We start from the raw sequence: 26301 nt of genomic DNA, 5'->3' as shown, positions 1-26301 counted from the left end.
TAAATTTATCTATTTAAATATACAGTGAACATGAGCATTCTTTGATCTGCGGAAATTATTTAAAGTTCCATGAGTGTCTTTCAAATTAAAGATGCACCATTTTCCATGAGAAGGCGGCATTCATTTAACTAATTCCTTCAAAAGGAAAGGCACACTGCATCTGTTGAGGTTTGATGAGCCCTTTTTTTTGTAAGTAAGCTTCTAATCTGAGGAGTATTTTGCGACAAATTACGGAAGATTCATACTTCCAAGTTTTTTATCCATTAGAAAAGCTTAAACTGAGGGAAAAACAAGTGCATCCTTAAAACACGGTGAGAATGAAATTGAATTTAATAAACTTCAAACATTGGTAGAGAAGGTTGTGTGAAGAAAAAAGTGTAGGAGAATACCAAGGAGAAAACTACCTTGAAGAAGTGGATATTTACATGACAGTCCTGGAAGAGACAGGAAAGGGAGAAACACTGCTTGGTTAGTAAAGGGCTTGCAAAGCAAAGCAACAACAATTAGTAGCAGAAGTAAACAAATAAAGACAGAGCAGTGAAAATACAGAAATGGACACATCCGTTATGCACAGAAAAATCATGAAAAAGAAACTGTGGTGTTAGTCACCCTAACAGTAAGGAGCAGAGTACAGCAGAGCACAATGAGTACAGGTCTTCACACAACTGCTCCTCAGCGTTAACCTCACTCCTGGACATACATGCACTTCATGCGTGAAACGCTCCTCACGCTGTTAAGCCACCACAATGCATAAAGGTAAAGGTGTGTACAGCTGTGTGTGGTCTGGGATCTTTGTGACTAATGAGCGCTGTAGAGGAATGGCAGCACAAAATTTTTTGCCTTGCTTTGAGACACACATTTAGCCTTTATATAAAGGATAAAGAAATCCCTGCTATCAACTTGATTTTCCACATACATTCTTCACCTTAAATCACAACACAGAGACTGAGAAAAGCCTAACAGAAATCACAAGCTGATAGGAACTGAGACCAGAGATGTATGTCATCTGGTTAAGAAATTTCAAGTTCTCTAGTTTCAGATATGGTGAGTGGCTGGGAAACCTCCAGATGACTGCATATGGGAATTCCCCATGCCAAACTATAGTATGGAACAGATGGAGTCATCTCACAGCATCTCCATAATGCTGCGAACTATTCTCTAATGATTAAATACGCACAATTTAAAAATAGAAATGAGTGCCATGGCGAAAAAAAGCAGCTCTTCTTTTTATATCTCTATATACATAACGAGTGTGGACTGATGTGCCAGTGATATTTTGGTTGGTCATGATTTCAGTGTAGCTTAGTGTCTGCTTCCTGAAAAATAAATTTAATCTTTCCGTTTACAACTTGAAGTGTCAGCAATGTTACTTCTCTTTCCTACGTCACCTTTGCTGAACCACCTGAAGTTATTGCTACAGCTTCAAAATGGGAATGCATATTGGTTAGGTATGGATATGGTACAGATTGTATCTTTTATTTGTTGTTTTTGTTTTTTTTTTAAAGAGTAAGGTAACTGCAGTATAACAGCTGTGGGGCAGACTTAAATGCAGTGTCTCCTTCACAGCCCTAGTAAGACTTTACACAGAGACCTGAAGAACTTAACTCACAAATTAACAAAATCACAAGCTCCTTTACAGTTCTTTTTTTTAATGAAAACATTGTATTTAATTAGAAAACTTATTGAGTTCTTAAGAAGCTAGTGAAACGGTCCCTGGAGTCTTCTGGGAAGGCCTTGGCTATGCAACCGCAGCATTTTTACCCAGCCTCCAGCTCAGAATTAGAACTGCTCTAGGATGTCCTGGCCATTGATAAAAGAAAGAAATAAAATATCCTTTTGACCTAAAATGGTAATTATGAACACCAGAAAAATGCCAGATTAATGCAGAAAGTATCAGTCTTCTCCTTTTTAATCAAGCAGCCAGAAACTGCTTTAAAAAAATAAAACTAAAGGGAGTGTCAAAGATCTAAGAAATGTAGACCTGCAGTGAAACAAACTGAAAGGATTTACTGATGTTCAGAAAGGGAACACTGAATAAATGAAAGAGGTTTCTTTAGCGTTAGACTATAAGAACATTGAAACTCATCAGAAAGCTTTAGTTGTGCCTGGAAATCTGGGGATGTTTTCAAATACCGTTTAACACCAGCTGCACCACCACAGAGAGAGGTCTGATCGTGTAAATAAATGTTAGTCCTGTATGCAACAGATACACACACAGACTCAGAGAGGTTACTTCTTCCTAAGTTCACGTCTGCACAAGGATTACCACCCGGGTTTGGTCAAACAAAACGCTGCCCTGCATGCTGGAGGAGTTCAACAGCACATCAGAAGCAGAAATATCTACAGCTCCTGCGTCACTGGTTCTAGGTATTTATAACCACGCCTGATGGCCAAGCACCACATTGTCTCTGTTCTTATCTTTAAAATGGTAAGGCATTTAAAAAGACATTTTCTTTAGGATCATAATAATAGTTATGTTTAGAAGCACGGAGATGTCACCAGAATGTCACCACTGACTGTACACTTCCAGTTTTCAGATACAATATCTACCCTGTTCTGAACTCCGTTCCCTCTCTTTATGTTCCGATCTGGTTAGTCTGCAAAAGGAAACTACAGGTCTTCATCAGCGATTCCGCTGGCACAGAGCAGCTGAATCCGTAACCCATGGAATGACAATCTGAGCCCAGCCAAAGCAATGCACGGGGTGTGCAGCCCCACCAGCCACAGTCCTTGGGAAACACAGGGTCACCTCACTTCTTGGCAACAAAAAGAGCCTGTCAGGCAAGTGGACAATAACAAAGAGCAGCTGCTCCTGAATGGTTTTCCTAGTACCTGGATCAATCCCAGAAAGGGGAGACTGGAAATACAGCATATAACCAGTATGGCCACTTTCCCTGGGTACCCTGCCTGGCCTTCCTACTACATTGGGTTTACAGATGTGGCCCACAACGTTGCCTAATAGATTAAAATGGTACCTGCTTTTAATAACACTGACTGGTAATTATTTTGCAGAAAAAGTACTTATCAGAATAACATTATCTTACCGTGGAGTGATTTTATCGTTATTCACTTAATTAAATGGAATGGTACAAAACTAGCAGCCATGAAAAGCCACTCACACCTGATGTCTCAGCTGAGATCTCTAACATAAACACAATTTGATGCTAGCAGCCACAGCGGTAGACGTGGATGTGTGTCCCCAAAGGCCACCCGAATGGTCCTGCACGATCCCCATGGTGGGGACAGCAGTCTGAGCTCTCTCTCAGAAACTATGGGAACAATTTTGTTCTACTGAAACCCACACAGAGAGCTACACTAAAGGAAATAATTAGAACAAAATAAAATGTCTGACATCTGAAGAGGATGTACCAGGAGGGCCTTTACCTATCTTCTCCACAGGTGCCTTAAAATGATGATTATATGAGCAGTAACCTATTCCCTCATAACAACTCGCTTGGATCCCTTCAATTACCAAAGCTGACTGGAGTGACTCAGATTGCTCCCATCACTTAATATACCTTGCACTCTGTTCTATTTTTAATTTTAAAAAGCATTGAAAAGGGCCATAACAGCTGCTTTATTTTTAATATTTTCTGTAATGCTGATGTGGAAAGAAAGGGACAGACAGAACAATTAACCAGTATTATACGATTATTATTCTAAGGTGATACTGAAGTATCAAGAAGTGCTTTACTAAGCAGCAAATTACATGAAACAGGGCCTGAAAAACTGGCAGTAACTTCTTACAATAGAAGTTTTAGAATTTGCCCATTTCTTTTTCCCAAATAAAAAAACCAGAGCAATGATGCCCTAAATGGCAAAAACATATTACTGCTCAAATCATAATGGGTACAAAAAACACATTAAGCTTGCATTACTTCAATATCCTGCTTTTTTCTTTGACCAGCAAAATATAGGAAAATAAGTACATAACAAATAGTAGATATTACAGTTAAAAGACTTTGGAGTTAAAAGACTCTGGAGCCCCCAACATAAGAAGGACATGGACCAGTTGGAGAAGGTCCAGAGGAGGGCCATGAAGATGATCAGAGGGCTGGAGCACCTCTTATGAGGACAGGCTGAGAGAGCTGGGGCTGTTCAGCCTGGAGAGAAGAGGAGGCTCCGGGGAGACCTGATATCGGTCTTCCAGTGCCTAAAGGGGGCCTACAAGAAAGATGGGGAGAGGCTGTTCAGTAGGGCCTGTTGTGATAGGACAAGGGGTAATGGTTTTAAAATAGAGGGAGGTAGATTTAGATTGGGTATCAGGAAAAAATTTTTTACAATGAGGGTTGTAGAACACTGGAACAGGTTGCCCAGAGAGGTGGTGGAGGCCCCATCTCTGGAAGCGTTCAAGGCCAGGCTGGATGAGGCTCTGAGCAACCTGATCTAGTCGGGGATGTCCCAGCTCCTTGCAGGGGGGTTGGACTGGATGGGCTTTGAAGGTCCCTTCCAACTCTAACCATTCTATGATTCTATGACTTGCAAGTTTGAGTCCATGTAGTCGCCTGGGACGGTTGGGAGTTCCCATGGCAACCTCAGCACGGACAATTATGGAGAAGCTACAATTATTCTGAGTATGCCTGTTGAGAACAGAGTTTCATTTTGAGATGGCCACAAATAATGCCATTCCGGAGAGAAAATTCACAGCCAGAGGTTAAAACCAAATAAAAAACAGTGACAGATTTTATCCTGCCTTCACTTCCTACAGGAGTATATTTTTATCTCTAAATATTAATAATGATGTATCATCTATAAATCACTGAAGACAGATTTGGTCACACTGCTAAATGAGCAGATAATTGATTCGAAAGATTTAGTGATAGGTGAGATATAGAAAATATGTAGATTGATTAAAATTTGTTGTATAAAAAAAAATCGCAGTGCACCTATGCATAATATACCTGGATTTCTATATGCTGTACAACTTCATATAGATAATATATAGACTGTATATAAAAAGAAAATTCCTTGTAGTAAAATCTAAAAATATTTAGAGAGGTCACTGCATGATTCCATTAATGAAACCACTGTCCCTCTCAACTCTTCTCCTTCTTTTCCAAATTTGTTGGATAGGGTCTAAAACCACTGGGCACAAGTCAGGTGTTAAATTTTCAGCTGGTTTAGATCTGGCAGAATGAGCCACAAGGAAACTTTTTCTCATGACAAATAGTTTTTACCATCAATTACAGATGTAAGTCAAGAGAACGTTTGAATCTGTTATTTATTTACTTAATTATAACCTCATATTGCTGTTTCATGGTAATTTACATTGAACAGATGACTTAAAGAATCTGTGCCAGAAGGTCCAGTAAGTAAAGCAGCCCACCAGTGAGATTTGTGTGACCAATAACCACATTTAAATAAGAAGTCTGGGTTGTTAAAGTGGAGCTAGAAGGAGATGACAGGATTGTGTAAACAGTTCGAAATCAATGAGAGCTTGAGGCCAGATCTTAGAGATGTCTGTTGAACTACAGATGCAGGTAGATATTTTAAAATTTCTCACTGATTTAAATGGGAGGTAGCTCCTAAGTGCTCTTGGATATTCTACTAAGCAGAAATCTAAACTTTAGTCAAAAGGGCAAAGTCAGTTTTAAGAATGTCTTAGACTTTTTTTTTTTAAGACCAGAAACTACTTTTGGAAATTTCACATCTACCAGTTCTCTGATCTTTTATAACCTGAAAATATTCTTATTCTTTCTTAATATTAAGCAATGAAATTCTCATCCTAAAGTTTCTCTATTCTTGCATAGCTCAGGTTTGTATATAGCTCTTTACTCTGAAGACCACCATTACTAATTTTAAGTATTTGATATTAGAAATGCAGTCCTTTTGTAGAAATTGCTGTAATTTTATACTCAAAACTAAATCAACGTAGCTTCGATATTTGTCATACCACAAATGTAGACTTGATTAGCAAATATTCTGAAGTTACTTTTTTTTCTATAAAACTGACAGATGAGAAGATAGCCCGGTATGACCTCTTGGTCTATCTGTACTCTTCATCTTCCTGACAAATACACTCCCCTAGTAAAATGGCAGTCAAGATCTGCAATCTTCTTCCTGTAAGGTTTCAAAGCTGATTTCAGAACAGTGGAAATATTTATTTAGATGATGTCATTAAATCACAAATAGCAGCATACTTCTCAGTGCTATGTACTTGTTCCTTAGTATAGGGTACCTAAAATAAAATTACTATGTCAGCCAAGATATAAAAGATAAGAAAAATAACGTAAAAGATGATCGGAGGTAGCACCACTTATGTGCCATACCAGAATAGCTAATAAGTTAAATACCACCATTCAGACATCTGTGCTGTTAATTTTTGTAAGCCATCACAGTAATTTCCCTTGAAACCAAGGAAGAACATTTCTTGGAGGGTGCTGCTTCCCTCTGTTCCTTCTCACAGCAGTAAACTTTGAGAGAGAGCAAGAGGATGACCTTAAGTCCTCTTACCATGTAATACTCTGTTATACTAGCCTTGGTCTAATTATAATTACACATTTTGTTAGGCTACCAGTATTCCCATATATCATCACTAAGTTTTAAAATTTCATTATGCAACTCCGTAAACGATATTCCTGGAGACACTGTGCTCACTGAAACCCTATTCCCTTTTCTTGATTAATTCAGACCACTAAAATAGCATCAACCGGGCTACCTCCAGAACAGGGAAAGCCTCAAATACATGGTGCTGAAGCTGAACTAATTAGACTTTGAGAGAGACTAATTATTTCTGAGGCAGAGCTGACCCTATGTGAAGCTGCCGTTTCTGGGACCCAGTCCAGTAGCTTTATGTGATGCAACCTCTCAGGTTTTCTACTCCAGTTCATTGCAGGACACAGATAAACCTGAACTGTTCATTCTGCAATCAGTGTATTTACAGTAGGCTTAAGAAAAAAAACCTAAGAGATTGCAAATTCTGTATGCAAACATACTGCATACAATAAATGACGTTTAAAAATAGATCATTTTAGTGACTTCTTTGTGCTGTCTCTGTCCTGAGAAAAAACAGGTAGATTTCCATACATATATTACCAATATATACATATCCACCCAATTCCAAACTCTGTATATTGCACGGACATGTAAGGGGTGAAAAGAACTACTTTTGATGCTATTCTCTCTAAGGAGGATAAAAAGTAAATATGATCTTGAATAGAAAATGACCTAGTGCAGCAAAATAAAATCACACTGGTCAGATCACAACTATAAAGAAAGGAAAATGAAATGGAGATTCAAATACTTCTCAAATGTATAACAAAAATCATAGTTCATGCTGCAGACAAAAATATGGTAGCTGATCCAAATGTGTTCAGAAGAAATTGATGCACCTTTTCTTTTTCTTTCTTGAAAGATGAACATATGCCGTTTTTCCTCACTTTCTTGGGTTAACCCATCTTTTATAATAACAATGTAGAATTCTGCCTGATGGTGAACATAAAAAATTGCCATTTCAGGTTGAAAGGAACAGGCATAAGTGTTTGTTTATGCACAACAGGTACATTAATTACTTTTTGGATAAACAGCTAGACTAAAGTTGTAAATGTTCGACCAGAAAAAAAAAAGAAAATAATATTGCAGATTGGACTATTTCAAATTCAATATTGCAGCTGGAAAGAGTAGCCAAGTCAGATGAGCTGAATCCAGTATAGCCATTAGCAAAACACCTCCCTCCCCAAACCATACCTTTCCTGTTGCTGGGTTTAATGACCAGCAAGTATTTTGCTGTAATATCGGCCACTGTTGTCAGAAGAGGCAGAGTCTGGCCAAGTCTGTTCATTAAGAAACAACTGCTTTGCATAGCATGGTGAGACCACGCTTGTGACCACCCACCACTCCAATTTGCACCACAGGAGGCAGGAAGACTGTGGAAAGTATCGCTTTTCTTCGGTGTTTCTTTTCTGTATATAACTAGTAAAAGTTCTTATCCTTAAAAACTTACATAACCACATTAAAGATATCAGAATTTCAGATGATAACCTTCTACAAAGATTTTGAGGCTCCAAATAATCAGTAATTAACATTGTAAATATTTTCTTTAAAAAAATAGCACATGTAGTGTGAAACATTCTAAGTATTAAAACACTGTTGCTTCAGAGAACTTCATTTATCGAATATTACAGATACAAGTGATAATGGCTGGCAGATTTTGCAGAATGTATTAAAAGACACTGAAATTATAACATATATCTGACATAAAATACTTTAAAATACCAACTTATAACTGTCACAGCAGAGAAGCTGAACTGTCAGAAAAATGGCACAACCACAGAATTAAATCACTTTGTCCAGTCCTCAAGAAACCCAACCCTGCTGTCACAGGCAACAGAAATAGTAGCACTCTAACATATAACTTTTTAACTGGCAATTTTTGTGATAAAGTGAAAAATGTATGTCATGCATAGTTGTGCCCATTTGTGTTCAATCCTCACCTCAAACTTCTGTCGGAGCTCTGCGTTTCCATCTTCATCAGCATCCGGAATTGGAACATTGTAATATTCACCTTCTTCTTGATTCAGCAGCTTGTACCTGTAGAATATTTGAGAAAAAAAAAAATGGTGATTTTACAGTTATACTCCTGTTAGATTTAAAATCTGATTTAGTTTAGCACGGTTTGCATCAATGTCACAGGTACGTCAAGAACTGCTTTCAAAGATCTAAAGCAAACTCAGAAACAGAATATATTTAATCTAAAATCAGATCTTTAATCCCAAACTATGTGCCAAGGCAGTTTAATGGACAAGGAAGTTCTTCTCACCCATTCTGTGAACCTTTGTCTCCAGTGCTCCTATAGCCCTAAATAATTATCTTTGATGAGATTTACTTTTTGAGAAGTACTTTTTACTTTTTGGTGAGTTCTACTCCTAGTTGGTAGGTAATAAGATGGCATTTTATAAAACCAGTTCCCATTTACTTTAAATTTGCAGAGCTATATATAACATGATATGCTTAGTAATGAATATATCATATCTGAGATAAAAATAAAATTCATATCACAAGACTATGTACACAGAATTGAGTTTGCAGCAGCTTCTGGCTCTAGGAGAAGTTTCATGAACACCATTAAAGAAAAATATTTCTTTTATTATCCTTTGTCATATATAGCCTATGTTTCTGTTGTAGTTTAGCCCTACCTGGGACTAAGCTACGCAGACTCTCACTCACTCCCCACACCCTCCGAGGGAATGAGGGAGATAACAAAAAGCTTGAAGTTTGAGATAAGGATAGGGAGAGATCATTGAAGTTATCATTACAGGCAAAACAGAATCAACTTGGGTAAAACTATTTATTTATTATTATTAATAAAACCAAAGCAGGATAATGAGGAAGATAATAAAAAAACCAGCTTCTGCATACCCCTCCTTCTTCCCAGGATTGACTTCATGTCAATCTCTACCTCCTTCCCCTCCCTGAGCGGCACAGGGTAAAGAGGGAATGGGGGTTGCGGTCAGTTCATCACATGTTGCTTTCTGCCACTCCTCACATTCCTCCCCTGCTCCAGCATGGGGTCCCACCCATGGGCTACCGTCCTCCATGAAATGCTCTTTTGTGGGTCATTTTTCCACGGGGTGCAGTCCCTCTCTCCACTTCTTGCAGCCAGGCCAAGCCAAATCAGGCCCAGACGGCCGCCCGGCAGGAGGCCAGAGGGTGAGGGCCACAAGGCCCACAGGGCTCGCACGTCCCTCTCTCTGCCCCCAGCTTCTGCTTCTTCTTCTTCTTTTTTTTTTTTTTTAATTTATTTTTTCCCTTCTTAAACATGTTACCACAGAGGCGTTATCACTGAACATTCCATCACCAATTGGCTTGGCCCTGGCCAGCAGTAGGCCTGCCCTAGGCCTGGCTGAGTCCACCGGACAAAGAGGAAACTTCTAGCAGCTTCTTACAGAAGCTGCCACTGTAGCCCCCAAGTAAACAAACCCAACAAAATCAACTGAACAGTTGGCTTAGCTGCATTTTCAGTGAAACTATAGCATGAGATACAGCTCCCAAAAAAGGTAGATTACATTGAAGAAAAATACTGGTTTTAAACTTTTTGTGATATATTTTCTCCTCTCTTTTCAGAAACTTACCATCCACTGGCTGGCATTTTCATAAGCTCTGACACCCCAAACGAAAGTGATCCCATGAAATCATTTCTGGTTGTTCGATCCCAGTCCCAGACCTCTACGGATAACCGTCGATCTTTGTCTGAAGGTTTTAATTTACTAAGAAGGAGAGAAATAAAGGAGTTTTCAATGCAAAAATGAAATAAATGATTCAATACATACAAAGATAGCCCATTAAAACTTGTTAAACTTACAACGTGAATGACTCGTTCCAGTCTGGATTCAGAGTAGAACGGATAGTTTTTGTTTTTTGTTTACTTTCATTCTTAGGATCCGGGATGAGCTTCAGTTTAACATAAGGATCTGAAAGTCCATTTGGATCCATGGGAATTAGGTTTTTTGCTTCTCGCACTGTCAATACAAAACACAGCTAATTTGTACAGGATTACAAATTACCATTAAGAAAGCAGTAACATGTCAAACGAGTCATTGAAACATGTTCAAAAATAAAATAAGTAAGATGTGAAATCCATTTGTCAGACTTGGCATGGAAGAGCCCAGTCATTGTAAAGTAAGGTTGCACTTAGCAATATTTATAAGAACGGCAGAGAAATGACAGGAGAGAAGAGCAATTCCCAAATTACAAGCAGCTTCCAGGCAGGTCTTTCCCTGCAATGAAATGATTAAATGTCCAAATTCTTCACTATAAATTTTTAAGCGGGTAGCAATTCTTTATGCTTTTATTTACTCATTAGTCTTAGGTTATACACTTACAGAACTATCAGCCAAGTACTATAATGGCAACAGCCAGATCACGATAGATTTCAGAAGACAGGTTATTTGATACAATCCTTCATTGGAAGATATTGAACACTAAACTTCCCTCAGATTCATGGTTCATTAGTTGTCAGATGGAATCACTGAAAGCATTATGTCATGACAGCAACCAAAGTAAAAGCGTAGAGAAGACAAGTTTAACTTCAGCTTCATAAAAATGTTAATGCAGCTTCTATTTTTACAACGTCAAAAGAAGACATAAAGTGAGTTAATATATCTCATGTTGCTACCAGTACCCAAAGAGAGAGAGACAGGAATAGTCAGCAATCTGCACAGGGTGCCATTCCCCGCAAGGCCACATCCCTACGTGGAACAAGGCAGGTAACGGCGGATTACAAAGGCATTTACTGGGGGTTCGGCAGCTTTTGGGGTTTCACTCTGTCTGGAGTTACTGCAGCAGCAGTGGTGTTCGTTAAGCAGTTCAGAAGTCACTGCAGGGCAGTGCAATATCCCAAAGACAGCACTTCCCTCCCTCTTAGATAGGACAAGCATAATGCCCGTGTAACATTTATATAACATGTAAGTTTTTATTTTGTGTTAACAGCCTTCAGCCATCAGCTTCTGCTGAACCTCAGAAGAAGAGGTGAACTTTGCTCATGCTGTGACACCCCATCCCACCCAAACTGGTCATGCTGTGACGAACTGTAGTGATCAAGTTGGGATGGGGAATTCAGAGCTCACAACTGGACATCTCAAAACCTACTGGGAGCAGTAACCCTCTGAGCTTGTTTTGGACAGAAACCAGCTTTCATTCGGGAATTCCTTTGTGAGATTCATAGGTTTAAGATTAGAATTGTTCCTGGAAGGAAAATCACATGAAGCTTTGAGGGTGACATGGTTCCCAGGGTATGAAGGAAGGCTAGCATTTAAGAATGAGTCATTGGAGATATTATTCTGGATTGACAGTGCCCTCAGCTACTCCTTTCACAGTGTCAGCACCAGAAGGGTTTTTTAAAATTTATCTAGCTAACTGGAAAGAATCTGTAAGGAAATTTAAGAAAGATCAACCCTTAAGTCACTTAATATTTCTTGATGGAAAACATTTCCTACAAAAATTTGAACTTTAGAGTCACTTAAGAACTCAGTCAGAGCTAATACAAAAAAAAAAAAAAATTAATGTTGCCAGGATCTTCAGCAACAGATAGTTACTGTTTGCTCAAGACATTCTCCTCCTTTTCTCCTAGATTTAAGTGGCATTTTCATATTACAAACAAAAATTACAGACCTTTCCAGGATTTCAACCTGTTATTTCCCAGCATGGAGGTTGAAAGGCATCCAAGCAACAGAGATATTTTATAATGTGTTGTTTACTCTGATTATTTATAGAATAAGAAGAGGACAGTTTTCAGGCAACAGTCTAATGACGTGTAAACCAGCTGAACTACGTATTTTCAAAACGTCCTTTTTCTCCCTTTGGAAATAACGGCAGGGCTGTAGTGGATTGACAACTGTGCGCTACTGCTTCCATAAGAGAGAAAGAGATGGATAATTAATGTAAAGCACAAAACAGATATTATTGTGCTTTACTTAAGGCCAGTGAAATGAAAGGTTGTGGTGTTGACAATATCCCCATTATAACAAAGCACTGAGGTGATTTACGAAGCCATGTAACGGTTCTGTTCCATTTTCTACACACCAGGTGTATTTACAAGTTGACATAACCAGCTCTAGGCTGACATATTCCTTTTAGATAATGGAGAGTGTTTTAGTGTTCACAATGTGTTCTTCCAAATGACATAACTGCTAAGTAGCGCTTTAGTGCAAATCTGCTACTTAGCTGTTGTGTCATTCGATTCAAGCTGTAGAGGGAAAAATCTGGGGTGAAAAAACCAGCCACTGCTCCAGAAAACAAATAATTTCTAACAGTCTAACCTGTATGTTTATTTAATGAGAGATTATTAGGTGTGGTAGAACATCTTGGAAGAGAGAGATACAAGATGTAACAGGTAGCTTATGTCCAAAACAGCTGTAGACAGAAGGTTGAGTACAGGAATGCAACCTACTTATTTGGAACACATCAGTTTATTTGTCAAGATAATTCTCAAGCAGAACAGACACCCCAGTGTAAATTAATTATTGAAATTAGATCATGGCTGGAAAGGAATCACATTAACTTGAACCAACAGTTGATACTGATTAAGTTACTTTTCTTAAATTTTTGTTTCTAAAATGAGAGACAGAAAATGTTTATGGGTTAAAATTTTTAAATAAAATGTAATTCTATTCACTAACTATATTACTTAAATAATTTTACCAGAAAAAATACATTCTGTTTTAAAAGAAGAGAACAGAAACAAGTGTCTGTCTTGCAGAGCATTTAATCTGTAGTTTTCCCTGTATAAAGCTGACAAGGCTTTGCAATTGGGGAAATGACAGCTTTCAGTCCAGAGAAATTGTCTCCAGTCTCATTGACTCTGAGTTTGCCCTTTGAGGATCTCTGCAGCCAGTGGTCAGCTGGAAAACCATTTCTGTTTTCAATCCATGAGAAAAATCCACACCCCATATTAAAATGTGGCACACTGAAAATTATCTTCAAATACTTCTGAGGAATAATACCATGGTTAAATAACTTATTGTAGTTAAATATTTACAATCCCAAAGGGGCTAAGAACCATAAAGGGAGTGAAGGATGAGGTGACAGCCTCCAATGCAAACTGTTCTCTCTCTCAACCTATATTTGGTTGGGTTTTTTTTTTTGTCCTCTTGTGCATAGCACTTGTGACTGCACTGTCAGGTTTGTCACATGAACTATTATGTCAAAATCCACTTTTTAATTTTTATTTCTACACTGTAGTTTGGTATAAGTGAGGAGAACTCTCTACGTGTTCTACAACTTCCCAGAAATATATTTTCATTAAAATTCCTTGAACAAATTTGCTTAATTTTAACATGGCACCTTCAGACTGATCCTTTATGTTTCATTTTGTCTGGAGATGCTCAGTGTGAAACCAAGCAGAATTTTGATAAATTGGCTGGACGGATGCAGAGCCATTCTCTGAGACTCTGCTAGGGAGAGCTCCCTGGAGAAAGCCATCGCTGATTAGCCTTGATACATGCTGCTGAGCCTAGAAAACAACACTGACAGCAGGAAGACATGGCAGTATGTGTAAGACTACTTCTTTCTTTTGCAGAAAACACAGAAAAAGAAAAAAGTCCTTTAAATACAAGGAAAAGAGAAGCTCAAAGATGAACTGGGAAGGAAAGATGCAACATATACTAAATACAGGCTGCCAAAGAAGTAATTATCTCACTCCTTGTTTTAAGATATCTGGCCCATTTGTACTTTTGTCTGCATAATTAGTACCCTTAGACATCTTTTTTTCAACTGACTTAGCAGTACTTTTCTTGAGGAAACAGCATGATGATACTTGTGCTAAATAGTGCTTATAAAGAATTAGCATCTAAGTGGTCCACCTCTTTAGGGCACTCTGTTTTTAACAGGATAGGTCAGGTTTCTATAAGAGGACTGACAAGAAGAAGAGATTTCCCCTCCCCACTAATACAGTTTGAAATAGAAAAAGTTAAATGAAAAATAACTCCAAGAAAATACATCAACTTACTGTAGTGGAATTCTGCTACAGCTGTAATGACAGCAAGCAGTCTCATACTGCTTTATAACTATTAGTTAATTAAACTCAACACTCTGATAGAGATGTTCCTCTAATTTATAGATGGCTGAAGTGAGATACAGTTAAGCATCACTTGGAGCGTAACTTGGACAGAAACCTAAAATACTACTTGCCAGTTTTCCGTCGTAACTATTAAGTACGTTAATGACCTCTGTACTGAGCAAAGTTGCTGGTACAAGTTAAATTTCCTACATTTTGTCCAAATTAGACTCTTAACGGGGACTGAAAATGCACGCAGATGAAAAGACAGTGAAGTATATACTGAACTTTCTAACAAATCCAAGCTTGCCCATGTTTCCTTCTAAAAACCAGGCACAGTTGTCAGCTCACCATAGGGAAAAAACGTGTACTGTTTTCCTTCTCATTGTTAATGAAGAAGTCATAAAAGTTTAGTTAGCAGAAAATGTGGACTATTTGATGGCTGTCCTATGGCTCTTCCATTATGTGCTACTTATAATCCAGCAATATCTATCCAGAAGCCATGCCTAAAACTGGGTCGCCCACTTTTCCAGGAATAACATAAAGACATAAGCAAATACAGAGCTAGATCTTAGATATTTATACTTTAAATAAATATCTAAATAAGACAGAGTGAGCTGGCAGAGAACAACCAACACTTTAGTAAAGAGAAGAAATTCAGGCAGAATTTTGAGGAATTCAGAGAGTGGATGACAAAACTGGAACTTTTTCCATGAGATTGTATAGGTCAAAAGCTGCAAGACACATGCAGTTATAGATTTATAACTTCTTGTGACATCAGCAAATAAATTTAGTCATGAGAATGAGTAAATAAATGTTTCTGTCCCTATAATAAAGCTGAATTATCGGCAGCATGAGTTTACTCAGTTCCTTTTCAAGTGAGTCACAGCTACCTTTCTCCTGAATTCCCAATTGTTGATAATAAAACAGTTTACTATTCACAGCAACCATTTCTTGCCAGTCTTTTACTTCCTACAGACAACTTAGATGAGCAGGAATCTCTCAACTACATGTGAATAGCAGCTTTTAGAAGAGGATTCAAGTCTCAAAAAAAAAGGGAGACCTTTGTTAGCTCCAATACATCGTAAAGTTTCTGTCTTCCCACAATAAAGCATTAGTAAATGATTCCATAATTCTCCTTCCTTCCTGAAGAAAATTCTGGTAGGGATATCAGTGATCTGCCCAGTTTAGAGATGACTTAGATGAGTGACAGAGGATCTTGTATTCCCAGCCAAGGAACTTTCTCCCCAGTACTTTCCTGCACTCCCCTTAATCACTATTTAAAAGATTTACCTATTACTGAAAATAGTCTTTCTTCCAACATGTGTACTTGTACTCCCTAAATGCAAAATCCAAACCCAGTCAGCTTTCACTAAAGATTTGTTGTAAGATTTTATTAAAACTCTTATGGAATGCTTGCTTTCTGGAGCTGGTTGTGACTCACATGTACAACTGGCTCCAAAACAAATCCTGCTTTTCAGACAATTCCCAATTTCTATACAGTTTTCAGCCACTGAAAGGGCTTTCTGATATGAGACTTCTCTCTATTCCATAACCGCTCCCTTGTCCAGCAAGGGGGATCTTTTAATATCCCTCCAGAGACCAGTGCCTACTCATTAGACTCCATTTCCCAAATCCTGAAAGATGGCAACATAATGAATGTCAACTATTGGAACACTTGCACTTCACAGGTGATTTACGCACAAGAAACAGATGATTAATTTCCTTCTTAAAACAAGATGATAAATGAACCAATGTTGCATGATACTTCATTCCTCTGTATTTATTAAGATATTCTCTCCTACTAACAAAAAATGTATCATCATCTCTAATGCTACTTAATAAGTACTTGTGCCTGCAATAGGTTCTCCGGTTTTGATTTCAACTGGAAATCTCATAGGAGCAACTGTATTTTACTTGTAAAATAAATTACCTTTATAAAAATTATAATAATTTAAAAAATATCCTACTGGGTTGGGAAGCTACTTAATAAAACATAAGTCTTAACAAAAGATGTATCAAATAATCTGAAAAGGGATACACTAATAGATTTCTAATTCTTATCTATTTATATTCTTACATTTTAGTTAAACTTTTTATATGCATGCAGATGGCCATTTTTGAAAGACTAATGTTTCTTTTAAATACTATTTCTTCACAGTAAAGGTAATTTAGTGAATGGAATGGGGAGCATTCAGCTGCTACCGGGGTTGGCATTTGTTAAAGGCAGAGCTCTTGCTGTAAAGAACGCAGGAACCCTGCAGATTCTGGGAATGTCAGAAAAGAGAGAAGATATTAGAGACATAAAACATGCAATTCACATTCTTTTGAGATATTAAAAATGCCTCCCACATGCAAGTAATTATTTCAGATCACTTTATAGGTATTTAGTACGAAAAGATAGTCAAATAGCCAGAATATTCATATATGTTCTCTTCTAAAATCCATTGCAGATTATAATTAAATTAATGCTAACAAACACAAACACTAATTCCGACCTACTGTTGCAGTTTAGCCCCATTCGGGACCAAGCTACGCAGTCTCTCACTCACTCCCCCCACCCTCAGAGGGAATGGGGGAGAAATAATGCAACAAAAAGCTCCAAGTTTGAGATAAGGACAGGGAGAGAACATTGAAGTTACCGTTAGGGGCAAAACAGACTCAACTTGGGGAAAACTATTTATTATTATTAATAAAATCAACGCAGGATAATGAGGGAGAGAACAAAAAAAAACCAAACGACTTCCCCCCATCCCTCCCTCTTCCCAGGACTGACTTCATTTCAACCTCTACCTCCTTCCCCCTGCCTCGAGCGGCACAGGGTGAAGAGGGAATGGAAGTTACGGTCAGTTCATCACATGTTGCTTTCCATTGCTCCTTCATCATCGGGGGAAGAGCTCCTCACATTCCTCCCCTGCTCCAGCGTTGGGTCCCTCCCACGGGCTACAGACCTTCACAAACTGCTCCGGCGTGGGTCATCTCTTCCACGGGGTGCAGTCCCTCCAGAACGGCTGCCCCAGCGGGCCCTCCACGGGCCACAGCCTCCTTCAGGCATCCACCCACCCTGGCGTGGGGTCCTCCACGGGCTGCAGGTGGATCTCTGCTCCTCCGTGGACCTCCATGGGCTGCAGGGGGACAACCTGCTCCACCACGGTCATCACCACAGGCTGCAGGGGAATCTCGGCCAGGAGCAACTTTACTTCCCCCTGTCCTTCTTCACTGATCTTGGCGTCTGCAGCCGTTCCTCTCACAAAAAAATTCTTCACAATCATGCTGAGGCAGATGCCTCTCAGGTTCTCTTCACGTCTCATCTCCTCTCCACTTCTTGTGGTCGAGCCGGGCTGAGTCGGGCCTACACGGCCGCCCGGTGGGAGGCCAGAGGGTGAGGGCCACAAGGCCCACAAGGCTTGCACCCTCTCTGCCCCCTGCTTCTGCTTCTTTACTACATTTTTTTTTAAATTTATTTTTCATATTCTTAAATACGTTATCACAGAGGCATTTATCACTGTCGCAAAGTAGCTCAGCCCTGGCCAGCAGTGGGCCCACCCTAGGCCTGGCTGAGTTCACTGGACAAAGGTGAAACTTCTAGCAGCTTCTCACAATTTTTATGAGAATCTAGAAATGTGCCTAAATTCTCTGGTTTGCCTCTCAAGCTTGTTTGTGCAGAGGGTCTTCACCCAGCTGTCCAGAGCAAGCAGTGAGACATTAATATGCAGTGCCATAGGGTGGCTCAGTATTCATACATTCATAAATAATTTGAAAAATGTACGGTGGGGAGTGCAGAACTCCTGGGGAGATGATTGTTGGAGAGCCTGTTATGTGCTCCCAGCCTCTGCAAAGATGGCTGCCAGGTTTCGTCCTCTTTTAAATAACAGAAGCACCACTAAAGAATAAAACCATATTTTCGGTATTCTTTCAGCTAAGAAATATACACTTTAAAAACCCTGAAGACTCTGGGCTGCGTATATATGTATTTTAATAACATTCACATAACAGTAAGGTGCATTAGCTGACAGCGAGTCACTAACACCCTGCCTCTAAATTGGCGCCTGTGTCGCAAGGCAGTTCATTTTTGTCAGCTGCTGTCACACCCAACTCCCAGCAACAGGTAGGCCACAGTTTAGGATTCCAAAAATCTGGCTGCTTTTTATACGTTATTGTTTACACACTATACAAATATTTTTTTAAAAAAAAATTAAAAAATAAAAACTGTGATTCAGCCACCTACAAACTCACGCAGAAGAGCCTCAAATGATAAGATGAGTCAACAAGTAAACCTAAGAGTGACAAAACTTTCAACACACATCCGGAGGAAGAAAATTCATTGCAAAAAGCATAGATTAAGAATAGTAAAAACTACTTTACTGTGCCTAAAAGCAGAATCACTAAGTCAGTCAAACCTATAAAAGGGTCACAAATTCAGTGATCTGAAAAAAAAGAAGTAATTCAAGACAGTTGTTTTAAAAAAAAAACTACCAAGTTGACTTATTGCAAATGAAATAAATCATTACTATCCAGTGCAACTCTCAAGCTAGTAGCTACAAAAGAAACCATTCATATTTAAGAATTGCAACACAAATGAGCACTCAATGTGGCATATTGGGAAGATGGTGAGGTTTTGGCAAACCATACCAATAGAAAATTCCTACTAATTTGTGAAAAAGTGTTGCAGAGTCTCTAGCATTCACGCAGAAAAGACTGTATGTCTACCTTTAAGCACTCAGATTGAAGATCTGACCTAGGAAGTATTAAGTATGTTTACATGTAGGTCTGCATCATTTCCATCCTTAGTTCAATTCAAAACCTGCTAAAGTACTTAGATATTTTAGATAATCTGACTGAACCACTGGCCAGCTCCATCTGGCAGTATACTGCCTTGCCTCTTTTCTAGCATTCACTGGGAAAAAAAAAAAAGCCAAACAGTCCTAGTTACAATATTTTATTGGGAAAACACTTAGTAAGTGTGCACGTACTGTGGCCTTTTTTGGAAACATAAGCCACCTTAAAACCCCGACAGCAATGACGCAGAAGTAAAGTCAACTTCCAATGTACTAAACAGTGTCCCCAAAACAACCGTATCTCGCAGTCATCATTAACTGTGCTGCAGCCTTCATCGGGTTTCCTGGCTGGAAGCGGGATGGTTGAGTTGCCCATCAACAATATTTGTAAGATGCCAACCAGAGTGGCATGTCTGCATTTAGCAGCATAAGTGTTTTGCATGCAATCAAGGCCAGCTACAAAAGAATCAGCAGGAACTAATTAACAACCAAAACAGGATGCAGAGCAGAGATATTCAGGAATTCAGCTGAAGGAGTTCAACACCTACAGAGTAATTCCTTCGAAAAAGATTCAAGCAAAGGCTCAAACCAAACAGCCAATTATTGATTATTTTTCCTGCTGTTCCTAAACCTCCTGGGCATTTAACTTACCTCCTTTCCCAAAGCTAAAGGCAGTGGTATTGTGTTTGGCGGCCCTGGGACTGTATATTCTAACAAAGGTTTTGTGAATAAATATTTTAGAAGCAATGCCCTACTGCGAGAAAAGGAGTTCGAAATTTTTGCATAGCCGTATGTCCATGAACTGACAACTGCTAATTTCCTTTTCAGTTAAACATGCAGAAAAGGTATCTGAAACTTCACCCAGTCTGGGCTTAGTTTGTATAGTATTTTTTATTTAAAAAAAAAAAAAAAAGCTTGTTTCAAGGCAACTGTCATTTTTATTTCAAGAAATTTTCTGAAAGCCTGGAAATGCTGACAAGTCTCAACCAAAACAACTTAACAGCACCGTAATTGTTATATACATAACAAGGTTATAATTTTTTAATAACATTTTTCTTGTTGTCCAGAAACCTACTTAATTGAGGGATGGAAATGTTTTATTTATAAAGACAAAAGTAACAGTATTTACCAAGTACACTCACATCAAAAAGAGCTTATGAAGAAAACCTATAAGATATCTGCAGCAATTTTACCCTGTTCATATTTCAGATAAGATATTTTCAGTTAAAATTGTGTACTAAAAGAACACCTATTTTGCAATTGGTTTATGTTTTTGGTACCACAAAGACTTGTGACAAATATTTTTGTCCCTAAAAGGATTATAAACCTTCTGAATTATCAGAAAATATGTACATGTTACTTGTCAAATTATGTGCATTATGCCAGAAAGCTTAAGCCATATTTAAGAACCTTGCCGCAAAGTGGCCTAGAATAATGCAAATATTAAATTTTGTCACTTGGATGATTTTCAAATTAGTTCTCTCTCATGGTACAAATTACTTTTGGAACCCGCATCACTGTCTTTGAAATGCCTCACTACTTAATGAAACCACCTTTCTGTTAATGACAGTACCCTGGACAAATTTACCCCTCCTACGTCTACAGGCAGCTATTTAAAAAGTTAAGCTACAATTAAGTATCACTTCAGATCCGTTCTGATTCTTTATAATTAATTTCTATCAGACCTCTCCTTTTCAATGCATTTTACAAAGTCTGACAGGAGAATATGGAGGGATTCGGATTCAGAGAGAACAAAGCCATGAATGAACACAGTGCCAGGAGGGAAGTTTGCTGGTTCTATAAGCTGTGAAAATTCAGCGTGATGATCTAATTTCCTTTATGTTGACTACAAGGGGCATGGTCTCTACAGAGACTCATTCCCCAAAGAAGCAGAAGTAGAAGGAACATCCTTTTGGTGTATAATAGGCTCTAGGTCTTTCAACTTGTGCTTTATGAGTTTCTGTGGTGGTGGCAACCCGCCCCCCTCCTGAGTCACTTGGTGCTTGGTGCAATTCCTCCCCTCCTGGGCCTCATACCAACCCAGGGTAAGCCAGGAACAGACTGTGAATATGGTGAACCAGAGTGTCAAGGCACCCCCTTCACGCATCTGGCTCCCTTTTTAAACAAGGGAAACAATAACAACAGTCCATTTTGTCCTGGCAATTTAGTACATCTCAGCCCAAGTCAAAACTGAGGTGCATGATACCAGAAACAACTGTGGAAAGCACCAGAATATTCCACTATCTCAGTCAGGCTGAAATGGAGAAGTACCTGACAGAAGTCAATTACCTTGGACCCTATAAATAGCGACCCTACGTGAGAGCCATTGAGCTCTCCTGGATCGCAGCGGGCTGTGACCAGCATCTCCCCTGAGCTGGGAGAGCTCAGGCATGGGCTCCTTAGACCGAAGAGGTTTAAGGACCATCTGCTGGCAGAGTCGATGAAAGGCCAGGGTGAAGTTTGACTTCTCAAGGCTCAGTTATCGCCCATTGAGGAATGCCGACACATTGCGAGCATTTACTCTAAACCTGAGAAGGAAGAGGGAACTTTTATAGGCTGGTCGCCCCTATTCACCTCTCTACCCATATAGAGAAAAAGAGGAAACTTTTAACTGTAGGCTAGTCCCCTCTACGTAGATACTTCATTGGATCCAAATATCTCTGTACATGTGCGTTTGGTGTAGAGACATACATACATATTGATTTAGGATACCCTGTAGTAAGTTAGTGTGAATCTTGTCATTCTTGAATCTGTAATTCAGTTGCTGTTTTAATCATAATATACTTCATTGAATTACTTTATTAATCTTTGAATTGGCTAATGATTAAGTGCTGCTAAATTCAACTTTTGATTTACCTCATACCATTAATAAATCTTAAATTGTTGCCAAATCATAACCATGTGAAATATTTCATCCGCGACAGCTTCTTTACTCCGTTTCCTATGTTATATCACACTTATTTTGTTTCTAGTTATTATAGCACATATTTGAAATTTCCTTAAAGCTTTGAGCCATGACAAATTGGAATTTTCTTTTAGAATTTAGTTTGTTTTAGAGACTTGCCTCTACCTGTAAAAAAAACAAAACAAAACAAAATTTTTTTTTTGTTATTCCTTCCCTTATTTAAATTCTGTCCATCCTGCTTCCTGCCCCATGCTCTCCCTTTGAGTAAATACATTGCAATCTGATTGGCAAAAATCATTTTTGGCATATTTGCATCCAACAGAAAGGAAAAATCAACAATAAAGTTCACTACCAACTTTACACTTCAGATACCAGGTACACTAATTATGAGTTGGCCCCAGCTAAAATAGAAAGCGCGCACAGAACAAGTGTAACGTGCTGTAAATACAAATTCTTATGCAGATTCTGAGCGATAAACTCCACTTTCTGACACAGCACAATGAAGTGCTGTTGGAGTTAAACAACCCATTACATGTGTATGTAGGAGGACAAAATCCTTCAACTTGCAAAATACATTTTCCAGAATTTTTTTTTGCAACTTCAGACGTGGAATGGGTCGGTGGGGGTGTGTGGGTGTGTGCATGCGTGTGCACAACCAAAACTTCCTCATAAATCCTGGAAGCAGCACTTCCAAGGAAATGAACTGCCACCTTCTCTTTCCTCTCTCTCTCTCTCCCTCCTCCCCATCCTAATAACTTAAACCTTATAGAATGTGATAATTTATTTTTTTTTTTTATTTTATAACTTACTGGGAGTAATATTTGGGATTGAATCCAAGCTGCCTTTGTTTATTAAGTACTCTGAAATGCAGGAAACGGCTCCTCAGCTGATGAAAGTTTAGAGCATTTCTTGTGTTCTTAAGATGATGGCTAACTTCCTGAACAGCTAGCTATCCTACTGGGCTGCTTCCTACACAAAAAAATGATATTACTGTGATTTTCTAATTAATATTCCTGAGTTTTTAAAGCTATTAGCACAGCTTTCAGTTTTGGATTTATTTTTATGAACAACAGTTCATAGCATTTCTTGATTCAAGGACACATTGAATGAAATCCTCACACTTCTGAAGGGAAATACGCTGCCACTGGCTTTAATACACAAAGATTTGACCAAGGTACATAAACCCCCAGTGTCTATTACACATTTATAATCCCTGCAAAACTCCAAAGTGAGTTGTGTACCTGTTACTTCCAGTTTGTCACCAGTGACTTCAGCTTTCAGATAAATCCTTCCTCTTTTCTCCGTGTGATCCATGCCACAGAGGCTTGGGACGTTTATGACACATTGCTTATGAACATTCATATCACAGGCTGTGGATATAAAAACGGTTCAGACAGCTATGAGAAACTAATAATATGATTACACTGCAAACGCTGAGCAAAGTGAGAATTAAGATTACTATGCTTAACTGTTGGCAAGACTTTCACATTACAGCTGCATGTTTTTCAACGGAATGACATGGCTAGTTTCCATCTTACAAAACGTTTTGTAGACAGTGAATGAAACAGAGAATAAAATAATCTACTTCAGAAACCTTAAGGTATCATTAATGAAGTGCATGGGAAAAAAAGTGAAAATGGAATAAAGACTTGCTGGGAATTTGACTAAGAAAACAGAGCATTCATGCCAGCATTAGCAGTGAAGGGAGTTAGGTTTAAATTGATTACTAGGTTTTCTAGCAGGAGACTTTCAAGACAAATGAAATGCAAGAAAAACACTGGACCTTGGCTCCAAACCAAACTGAAATTTCAGTTTTCAACAGTGTATTCACCTGACCAGTCCAAAACCAGCCTTCCTTGAAACTGCTACGCAAACGCTCTTCAGTCACATCCAACTCAACATACCATGTTGTAAGCAGCAGGGGTGATTTTAATTAGTATATTATTATAGTACTGAAATATCCACTTGAAATATAACAGTACTATAAATAGCTGACATTTGAAATGGTATTTCCACAGAAGCCGTTACTTGGTGTTTCCACTTAATTTCTAAAATACCCTTTTGGTAACACAGGAAAACTTCACTTACTGTCACATTTCATCCCTTGGTGCAGAAGCCCATATAACAGTGACCCACAATGGTCACAAAAGGTTGGACTCCCATACGTATGGATCTTAAATTTGTGCTTGCTTCTGGGATCCTGAAGGAAAAAAAATGAAAGAGATTCTTAAGTCACAAAAAAAATAAGAAAAATAAGACTGACAGACCTTTAATATATTACTTCAAATACGAAAAACTTTGCAGCTCTGCAACTGATTCTACAGAAAAATATATTCCAGCACGTATCTTATTCACAGCCCTTACAGCGGTACCCACGTCGCTGCAGGTACGCTGGCCTCGGTTCCCATTTTCCCTTGCTTTGCTGTAAGAAAGAATATGTCAACTCAGTGAATGCAGGCTTGTTCCTGTGATTCATCTACATTAAAACTTCCAAATACTGACTGTACGTACGCATAAAGTACAATGACAGCATTCAGCCTGGGGCTAAAGTGTCATATACTGTCTGCTTGTTTACAGCGTGTTACCATCCCCATCTGGAACGATGAAATAGCAGGAGAGGAGGGAAGGAAGAGTTCGTTATGGGGCTGATCTGAAATATAGTCAAATGACTGTAAAATCAGGATCTCAAAGATGGGATCACCTTGAAATGTTGCAAATGTATAGTATACACTACTGCAAATGAAAGTGAACAAATTCTAAATTGGCATACAGCAAATATTTTACTGAGATTGCCACTCCTGTCTGATTTTCCAATCAAGAAATTTCTAGTGAGGACATCTTAAGGCCACCAGCAGCTTGGAAATGGTTTCTGATTTAGGACCAGTGAAAGGGAATACAGACAAATCACTTAAAACTGGAACCGGACAGAGTACGACGCATCCAAATACATTTGCTGTTTCTTTAGGGGTAGAGGTCCCCTTTGGAAAACCAAAAACATTTGTAGGAAAGTTAGAAATTACAACTTTAACACATTCACCCACACCAGGCTCATTCTACATACACACAGCCACAGAACTTCACGTCCACCGAACTCGGGCAGCCTATTCCCAACACGTGGAGATGTGCACTGCCAAAATAAACAGCCTGACAGCCCTATATTTTTGTGCACATCATGTGTATTTTGATATCCTTTATGACCCCTTTCAGCCCCAACTAGTTTTAACATGGACTTGGGAAACACAGTTTATCTCTGTATTTTAGTAAAAACTATCACTGCACAATCTTGATCAAAAGTTGGGAAGAGCAGCAATACTTTTTCACTTAAAATACACTGGGGTTTGTAATCAGTTCTTGCTAACATTCTTACTGTTTTCCTTCAGATTTTTACAGCCTCAGACACTAACAGAAACACCATGGAAATTACAAAATGCCACGTATTAAAACATCCTTTACAAAAATACATCTGCAAAATAAGACCTCAAAATGTTTTTCTTCTGTTTACATTTTATATTCATATACCTTTATACAAGAACTATTAAATTGTCATAAAAACTAACTTTTCAACTTGCATCTGTCAATAAAAGCTTTCAAAAAAAAAATCAAAAGCAAAGCACAGCATATCATGCAAAAATGGAAAACCTGCTAACTTTTTCTTCAAAAATAAGATTTCTCTAGTATAAGTGCTTTCTCAAGAAATTCAAGAAATTTGGGAATTTTCACACAAATATGACTATGAGAAGGCAAAAATTTGCCTTCAAAATTTAAGATCTTGCCATACCACACTTTGTGAAGGGTTTTTTTTGTTTGTTTTGGCAAGCATTCTTTGTGTGAATTTTTTGGGGTACTGATTCTAAATTTTGTCATGAATCTATTGCCAGCAGTTTTCACTGCACAGATAGAAATTATATTGTGTCCAGAATAACGAGTAAAGACTTCACTTTAAGAATTGAACCTATCTCAATGGTTTTGTTTGGTATACAGCCCAAGATATGAAATGCAAACTGCTAACAACCATATTTATTTTGTAAACACAGTTATCCTAAACGGAATGACATTGAGTGCTCCAGAGAACATCTGTTCCGTTATTTATTAAAGATATAGCCAACGGGTCTTGCGGTGCGGGGTCA

General features: G+C 38.5%; 1 protein-coding gene across 2 annotated transcripts in view; it reads right to left on the bottom strand.

Moving 5' to 3' along the window:
• Nucleotides 1-26301, bottom strand: part of PRKCA (protein kinase C alpha) — a 157453-nt gene that overhangs the window by 37965 nt on the left and 93187 nt on the right. For both annotated transcript variants that reach the window (XM_086762171.1, XM_086762172.1), the window contains exons 4-8: nt 24263-24374; nt 23416-23544; nt 10301-10457; nt 10071-10205; nt 8433-8529 (exon numbers count right to left, since the gene is read on the bottom strand). In XM_086762171.1, coding sequence (XP_086618297.1) covers nt 8433-8529; nt 10071-10205; nt 10301-10457; nt 23416-23544; nt 24263-24374 — 630 coding nt within the window. The remainder of the gene's footprint in view (nt 1-8432; nt 8530-10070; nt 10206-10300; nt 10458-23415; nt 23545-24262; nt 24375-26301) is intronic.

This window comes from Chlamydotis macqueenii, chromosome 18 (assembly GCF_036417535.1).
Source record: "Chlamydotis macqueenii isolate bChlMac1 chromosome 18, bChlMac1.mat, whole genome shotgun sequence".
NCBI lineage: Eukaryota > Metazoa > Chordata > Aves > Otidiformes > Otididae > Chlamydotis > Chlamydotis macqueenii.
Note: the sequence above shows the minus strand (reverse complement) of the source record. Positions and strands in the feature narration are given on the sequence as shown.